At 41.8% G+C, this 9261-nt stretch overlaps 1 protein-coding gene across 1 annotated transcript; it reads right to left on the bottom strand.

The window, feature by feature from the left end:
- Positions 1–823: 823 nt before the first annotated feature.
- LOC306969417 (three-prime repair exonuclease 1-like) lies at positions 824–5515 on the bottom strand (the record flags this gene model as incomplete). Its single annotated transcript, XM_079565036.1, has 3 exons — positions 824–1175; positions 3994–4202; positions 5446–5515. 3 exons carry the CDS (start codon positions 5513–5515, stop codon positions 825–827), a joined length of 630 nt encoding a protein of 209 aa, XP_079421162.1. The 3' UTR covers position 824.
- Positions 5516–9261: the final 3746 nt, after the last annotated feature.

Below are 9261 nucleotides of genomic sequence, written 5' to 3'. Positions count from 1 at the left end.
ATGAAATTAGGATATTCATTTTGTCACTTGGTACCGTTACATTGTTTTTTCAATACCAGTCTTTCAAGGATACTTTTTCCTTTTTCCGATACCCATGCTAAAATATTTGTCAGAACCAGAAATAATAATGTTTGGAAGATCTGCACATTTACAACATTGGGTCCCATCTTCAATGTGTGAAAAATGGGAAATAATTTGGGGAAAATGGCAGAATATTGGCAGAAATTGTGGCACACAATAAGAAAAAAATGGGGCAAAAATAGGGGAAAAGGCAGGGAACAAACAGGGTAAGAAATGGGGGAAAAATACGGAAAGTATTAGTAATAAAGATGAAAAATTGGGGCAAAAAAAAAAAAAGGTAGTAAAATTTGGAAAAATTGAGCAAACAATAGGCAAAACAAAAAATGGCCCAAACAAAAAAAAAATCTGGCAAAAATTTCACGGATGGCCAACACCCGGGACACTTCAATCCAGCCTTTCAGTTTTACAATTAGGGTGTTGAAAAGGTGAAGAAAAATAACAATATGGTCAAAAAAACTCACCCATGGCAATAATTATACACATAGCTCTGAAAAAGGAACTAGTTTATTTTCTGAAACTTCGACCTGCTTTAAAAATGAAGAACCATTTACAAAAGAATCTATGTGGATGAAGAATTTAGCTGTGAATGTTTTGGTTTTAAAGGCACTGCATGTGAGATTTTCTTTGTAAATATTGTATAAACATGACCAGACTGTGTCCTCACGTTATTTTTTTTACTGATAATAAATAAAATGTTAATGAATTGACAATCGCAGACACTTCATGATAGAGTCTCCTCCCCGTCAGTGTCCTGTCGGCTCCCCCAGGCTGAAAGTGTGTCGCCTCAGGTCCTCCGCCCGCGGCTTCAGCCCCTGCAGCACCAGCCTCTGCAGCGCCCGGGCGTCCTGCAGTGCATCGTGGGCCGCGTAGTCCTCGCCCAGCAGCCGCCTCACCAGCGCCTCCTGTTTGAAGCTGCTCACGCCGCTGTCCCGCAGCAGGTCCCGGGAAAGGGCCAGGCTGTCCACGGCTCCGCCCACCGCGTCCTCCAGCGCCCCCCGCAGGCCCCGCCTCTCCAGCGCACGCAGCAGCACCGGCACGTCGAAGGCCCGGGCGTTGTGTCCCACCAGGAGAGGGCGCTGAGGGGGCTTCTGACACTGTCGTCCATGGGGAGCAAAGAACACAGATTTAATAACCTTCGCTTTCACTGCTGCGCTGACGACAAACAGGTCTACATCTCCACTACATCCGTGAACTCCAACATCCACCCCACCCTCACTCACTGCCAAAAAAACATATCACGACTGCCCATCCCTCACTTTCTCCACCGCTGAAACTCTGATTCGTGCCTTCATCACATCCAGAACTGACTACTGCAACAGCGCCCTCTACGGCTCACCATCCAAAACCCTCAATAAACTCCAGTACATCCAGAACTCTGCTCCCGTGAACACATCACCCCTGTCCTTCAGAACCTCCACTGACTCCCCGTCCCTTAGCACATCCAGTTCAAGGTCCTCCTCATCACTTTCAAAGCCCTTTATAATTTGGCCCCTCCAGACCTCACCGACCTCCTCCACCCTCACACTCCATCTCACTCCCTCCGTTCCTTCCCCTGTAAGACCAAGTGCTGAACCTAGGGAGACAGAGCCTTCTGCATCGCCGCCCCCGCACTCTGGAACTCACTGCCCCAACCGCTCTGACCTCCACACCTTCAAGAAAACCCCACCTCTTTAAAAAGGCTTTTAATGTCCAGGACTTGCCCTCTATTTGAATGTGCTTTTATGTGTGATTCTATTATTGTTTTTCTGTGAAGCGTCTTTGAGTGTCTTGAAAAGCGGGTGTGGAGTGAAGGCGGCCGACCTCGAGCCAAACAAGTTTTGCTCTCATTCCTCTTTTTTGAGTGAAGAAAGTACACAGTGCCACACATTGGCAGGACGACGCTCCTGCACAGTAAAGTTTTCCTCTCCCAGTGCCAGCTTAAGTGCATTCCTCCTCGGTCTCGAGCATCAGCCTCATCAGGGGAGTGAGTGTGTCGCCACAGGTGATGGTTATTACCATGGGCGGCGCCGAGAGAGGGAGATTGCCAAAGCACTGCCAAAACACCCCCAAAGATTTTGGCCACTAAATCAAAGGAGCACTTGTTATCTCTAGAAACATTCCTCGGATGTTTAATATGAAAAGGAGTGAGTAGAACAGGTTTAATTCTAACTTTGTCCAAGGCCCAGTATGAAGTTAGTGCGTCAGAGCGCACGCTCGGCCACAGCAGGAGCTGGGCTGAGTCTGACTCCAGGGTCATTATTACAGTCGTTCAGTAAATTTGATCAATGAGCTGAAGTTAGACGGATGTTATAAAGTCAGACTCTGCTCCTCTGGCTCTGAACACAAATCAGAGGTTATTATTGTGCTCTTTTCATACAGCGACATGAGCGAGGCTGAACCTTAAGCACAAGAACAGACCGAGTCCTCCAGCAGAGAGACAAAGTCTGGACAAGGAAATTATGCACAACATCCATTCATCCATCTTCTTCCCCTTGTCCGTTTCCGGGTCGTGGGGGCAGCTGTTGGAGCTGCCCATATCACATTGCACCAGCCCCTTACGGGTCCACAGAAGGACGGCCTCACAATTAAACGGGCCTGTTGGTCTCTGATAAGGGGCTGCTGAACCGCTCTTTGTCTGACCCGTCACCAATGGCCTGTTTGCCATGGGAGACCCTACCTGGGGTACGATGCCCCCGACAGAGCATTCAGGATCATTCAGGTGCTCAAACCCCTCCACCACGTTAAGGTGGCGGTTCCAGGAGGGGTTTCGCACAACAGTGGAAAAAAAAGTTGACTTAAGTCACGAGCGCGTTGCCCCTCTCTCGTGACATCCATGTGATAATCAGCTCAACTTGAACATTAACTGTGTTCAGATAGAAGTGGCTCTGGGATGCAGAGCGTGAGGGGAGATTATGAAGCGAGAGCAGAGCCACACATTCACGAGGACCTGCTCCTCTGGGTCGACATAAAACCGCCTCACGGAGGCTCCACAGTGCCGCTGGAGTTAAAGGCAGGTCCAGAGCGTCCTCCTCCTCCACACAGCACCTGAAAATTACGCATTTGTGGGTGCAGGCGCGTTTATTATGTGTGTTATGAAAGAAAGAACTCAGCACCCCCTGGGACAAATGTCTGGCGCCGCTGCTGGTTATTACTTGTATTACGCTTACTGTATCGCTATACAAATTGCTTTGGCCCATGTGTGCATCTGTTAATGTCTCTCTAATATGTAAAAAAAACAATCCATATTGTCGTGGCGTTGACTGGAGCTGAGGGTTATGGGCAGTGTTAATTTTGACAACATATTTTAATTTAGTTTTAGTCTTAGTCTTTTGACGAAAATGTAATTTGATTTTAGTCTAGTTTTAGTCCAAAAAATATCTTCAATTTTAGTCTAGTTAGACTAAAATTGCAAGTAAATTTAGTCGACTAAATTTAAGACGAATTTAGTGGACTTTGCATTGATAATCTTCATTCTAATCATATTTAATCTTGTTCCTCTGCTTCATGGAGCTGCTCCACATGAACAAAGCTCAGAGCTGATCCTTTGGCAGAGAATTTACATGATCTGAGGCTCTTTCAGACGCTCAATAGAAGTTTGGATGATTTTAGTCTCTTCTTTTCATTTTTATTTACTCTTATTTTAGTCGACTAAAATATCTGGGCATTTTAGTCATAGTTTTAGTCTCATGAGAAACTTTTAATTTTGTTTTTAATTTAGTTTTGTCTAATTTTAGTCGTCAAAAATAACACTTTGACTAAAATGAAGACTAAATATTTTAGTTGACGAAATTAACACTGGTTATGGGTCTGTTGGGTAAAAACATGACCCAGGTTAGTTCATGAGGAGAGAGCAGATCTCCTGTATCACACTGAACAGAAGGAAACAGCCTGGATGAAGCATAAACAGGATTTCTCCACATCCCTGGACTGTACCATGTGTATGAAGCAGAGGAAGGCCAGGAGCGCCTCAGTCGGGGGGGTGCACAGCAGGGGCCTCTTGTGCAGGAACAGCCTGTGGTGGCGGACGGTGAGCCCCGTGGCCCTCGTGGCCCCCCAGTCCATGCGGCCCTGTGGCGCCACGTACAGGTTGAGGGAGTGCGAGGAGCTGACAGCCGCCAGCTGCACCATCTCACAGTCCCGACCTGGAGGAGCGACAGAACAGGTGGTCTTTACTCATCTCCCTCACTGACCCTTCAGTGCTCAGCCTTTTGGACTGAAGGGTGTTGAGCCAAAGCTACTTTATTAGGCAAAAGTCATGCAAAAATCACAAATCAACCTTGCATTTACAGCCCAGAAGTGACTTAACAAGCTTAACACCCTCTTTATACAGAGGGGGTGGGAACTTCTGGCACATCACCATTCAATACGTGACTCATGGCTAATGATAATGATAACCGTACAATATGCCGATACTACGAAAATCGATATATTGCGAATAATAAACAATTTTTTTAGGACACATGAAGTTTTTAACCGTTTTTAGTTTTAATCATGTGCCTTGTCCCACATTTTCCCTGACTCACTGAAAATGGGCCGATTTAAATAAACAAGAAACCGACCTCCTGTTTCTATAGGGAATAAATGAACCCCAAGTGAATCTTATTTATAAATATAGAAACTATCATTAAAAGTAAAATATTTGTGGGACACTATACATACATATACTACAATATGGATTATTTTTTGGGCATTAGTTTAAGCAGACACTGTTTAATCATTCCTGTGATTTTGATGAAGATCAGACCACATTTAGTGACTCATTTACACTGAAATGTGAGGATTTCTAATTACTCTTTACTTTAAAGCCACACCGTGTAGAATTTTACCCAATAAATAAAATTGAAATACAATCATTTATTTTATGACAGATATTTTCATAATTGAAAAATACCTCCTAAATGTACAAACAAACATTTATGGTTCTCACCCCTCCTAAGATATAACGGTAAACTTTACCGGGAGTGGGTACGTCTCCAGCTCGTCTCCATGGAGATGTACGAAAGGCAGTTAGAATTTGAGATTTAAACAGGTTAGTTTCTCATCCAAATCCATTATATTATTACTCACTGCAGAAACAGCATTTTCTGTGTCATTAGGAGCATGTTTTGTTTTGCCGCAACAGTATTGTCCAAAATGTTACGCAGTGTACCTTTAAGTAAATATGTAACATAATATATAGGACCAACCGCTCATTCCTCATAATGCTGTCAGGTGAACTTTTCTTTAGATTTTGCGCATTCATGTTTGTTTGGATACAATATTTTGATATTTGGCTTAATTTGAAGCTATACCGTTTTCAACTGAAAATATATATAATTCAGGGAGTGAATTTAGGGAAATGCATAAGATTCTTCAGCCTTTATTAAAACAGTTACAGATACTCACTCAGTCCTGTGGTCTCCAGGTCAAAAAACACCAGAGGAGGATGTCCGCTCTCACCATCGTCCGACAGCATCTGCTCCAACAGACGAGGATCACACTCACGATTTTACCATCAGTGTCACTTTTATTTGTTAGAGATGGGACAATAAATTCAATTGTAGTTTATTCTGCAGCCACAATAGATACTATTACAGTGCTTTAACTTGCCACATTGTATGGTTGGATTGTCAATAAAATGTATCTTCTCAATGAGGGGTAAGAACTCTTTATGCTTACTCTTTATACTATATATTTTTTTAATGTATATAATAAGAAAATATAGGTATCCTGTTCTATCTAATAATCATCTGTCAGTTACTTTTAGAGATGCATGTTTGAGGAAAATCCAAACACCACAAAACACACTGACCTTGGGTGTTAAAAGGCTTTGACATATCTCTGTTGAACGGAGCTTTAACCTCTTAACCCCCACCTGAACCGAGCACATTTTCTCCAGTTTGGCTTCACCCAAATCTGAAAGTTAAAGAACAGCAAAAAAAAAGAAACGAAATAGCGACGAAAACGCAACAAAAACGTGACAAAAAAGCGGCAAAAAACGCAATGAAAAAAAAAAGTGGCGCCTTTAGATTTGGGTAAAGCTAAACTGGAGAAAGGTGGGGAAGTAGAAGGTACATTGTACATAAGATACCTCCTCTTTACTATTTAACTGTGTGGTCTATTTTGGCACACTCTTAGTGATCTCATTAAGAGCCGAATGTAAACAAGTGAGATCAATAAAGGATTATCTTATTTTAAGCGCAGTACTAAAAATATTGTGCTGCGTTGTTTCCCCAGAGTTCCAAGTCAACTTCCAATAAAAAATGACTTTGTTGCACACCGGTAACGTTGGCTCTAGTGCGTGGATGCAGTTAATATTTGTATCACAAATGACGAAACAACTAACTGAACGTGATGTTTAACGCTACGATCTTCCGGATTCCCAGCATTCTGCTCATTTTAAAACATTAACACCCACATGATGAAGCACTGATACCTGACAGAGAGAACGAGCCCACAGATCCGCTCACACGCGCTTTCTGACCAGAGGAAACACGACCAGAAGCGACAACAAACCAAACTCCGCGCCCGCTCCAACTGCGCATGTGCGACAAGCCGCCCGTGCCAGTGCTGGGCGGCGGCTGCTGCTGCTGCCCCCTGCTGGACCACACTGGAGCGGGACCTTTTCACGGTTTCAAATGTTTTTTTTTTTCTTTTTTCTTTTTTCTTTTTTCTTTTTTCTTTTTTCTTTTTTCTTTTTTCTTTTTAAATAAAATAAAGTAAAATAAAATAAGGCATTGTTCCCAGATAATTGACAATGTGTTACAGGTTCAAAAACAATTCAGCAGCATTGCAAATTTCTTCCACAGTTTGGTTAGATCTTTTTAGAAAATTCAAGGAGGATAAAAACATACAAAATTCATTTTTAAAACAGCTAACATTTGGCAGCTGTTTTTTCCATTTATATTTGTGAATGTGGTATTTACCCATAATCAGGGGCGTCGGACTGGGGGGGTAAAGGGTACTGAGTACAGGGCCCAGAGCAGGGTAGGGGCCCTCAAAAATGCTGCAGAAAGCATTCTGTATTGTACTTTCTAAGTTTCCTCATAATTGATACTATAAGGACTGAACATAACCGGGCTAAAAAACAATGGTTGCTACACAGAATTTTGCACAAACAATAATGATTGATAATATCTCAGGGCACTGACACCCCTTTAAAAATGTGCCAAATGGTTCAGCCCACACACCAGCCTTCAGCACCGTGCGCTTCAGCTCAGCAGTGACTTTGATGAGTTGGACTCTGTAATGTAATGACACAGAGCTATGAGGAAAGACAGATATTAGTCTGGCCACGCTCTAATGTGCTTTTGTTTAACACTAGCCTGTTCTAGCGGACCTGAGAGGAAACTTTCTGTCATAAATGACACTTAAACATGAGGTGAGGTGAGTCCTGCCTCTGCCTGCGCTGAGACGAGGATGGTGCAGGTGCAGAGTCAGAGACAGAGCTCCTTCTCTCCTCGTTTTAACCCCTAAAGTTTCTCTTTCCTCATATTTATTATAATTGAGCCATCAGGCCAATACAGTGACAAAAGTCAGAGGTCACACACGCTATTTTCGCCGAATTAATTATGCTAATTAGCCGCGCGCATTTGGATTCACGCATTATAAATGCGCAGCTTTGGAGACGAGTCAACCTGGTTCTAGTTAAAGGTGGAGCTCGTGCCATTTAGTCTATTCCAACGTAACTTTATACAACAACAATTTACTGACAATACTCTTAAAGGTATAGGCTTCAAATATGGTGAGACTGAATCTGATTGAAGCCCTTGAGTTTTTTGTTCAGGCCTGTGGGCCACAGAGACGTCATAGTAGCATCACTTTTTTGTAAAATAGCATTTTTATACCTATTTTAAAGTTTTCTCAGCAGAAAATATCCCATGTCCCTGGTGCAGCCCTCCTGTTTAATGTGATGCTGATAATCCTTATGCTCTACCTAAAACCAGCCATTTCAACTGGCCCAATGAAAGTAGAATAGTCCACCCTGATCTAAATATCTATGTCACTAAAGGATTAAAGGTTATTCAGTTTCTGTAACTGAAGCCAAATCAGATGCAATTTCAAGTCAAACATTGATTTGAAGCAAACAAACAAACAATAAAACAAACAATAAAACAAACCATGACCAAAGTACCCATTGGATTGGATATGTGTTTGTATATGAAGCACTTTTTTGGCCAACCCATTTTTTCCCTTAGTTAAGGTATATATAATAAAGTTATAATAGAATATAAATGAACTGCACTGTCAAACCACTAAACCACTGTTATGTGGTCAAAGAACATAGAATATGAAATGTGAATTTTAAATGGGGTGGGGGGGTCCACCAAGATAGTTTGTACCCAGGGCCCAGAATTTGGTGCTACGCCCCTGCCCATAATGATGATAAGGTTAATTAAAAGTGAAATGCCCCTTGTCAGTTTGGAGTTATAGGTAAGAATATCTTCAATTGTAAATTGTTCAAGATCATTACTTTTATTATTTAACCAGCTATGGACATCCTGCCAGAACTTCCCACTAACTGGGCAAGAGAAGAATAGATGTTCTGTTTGTTCTGGATTTTCATGACAAAAATCACAAGGGTCAACTTCAAAACCAAATCTACCCCTTAATGTCTCTGCAGATGGATAGTAATTATTAAGAATTTTAAATTGCATTTCTTTTACTTTGGGTGTGATTGGCCATTTTATAAATGTCCAATGTTTTTTCTGAGATTGTTGGATTATGTAATATTTTACATGGTTTCAAATGTGTTGTCGCTGACTTACTTTACTAGTTTGATGACATTTAGTTCTCTGGCAAATCTCACTTGAAATAAGAAAGTAGAACTGCCAATGGGACAAGTCCAAAGTTCTTACCCCATTGGCAGATAAAATTACTTAAATTATAAATAAAGACTAAATGCAGGCCTATTGAAACGAGTCAGAAACACATGATCTAGGTCAAAAGCCCAACTACATCTTAACTTGCCAAAAGAACTCGAATTTGGATTATTGTGCTCAAACTGAGAACTTTAAACTATTGAGTTAATTTCTTTTTGCAGTGGACTCACGGTATTACACTCATACTTAACAGGTATTTGATCTCTGCAAGTTCCTAATCTCTTAGTAAGTTTTTGCTGCCCCCCTGCGGAGAAAGACAAGCATTACGCTGACATCCGTGGAAGCTTCTCTTAATTTCCTGCTTTAAAAAAATGTATATCATAAATTAATCAAAATAAAT

Source organism: Gobius niger (genome assembly GCF_951799975.1).
Source record: "Gobius niger genome assembly, chromosome: 10".
NCBI lineage: Eukaryota > Metazoa > Chordata > Actinopteri > Gobiiformes > Gobiidae > Gobius > Gobius niger.
The sequence above is the reverse complement of the archived record's forward strand: the minus strand, read 5'-3'. Positions and strand labels throughout refer to the sequence as shown.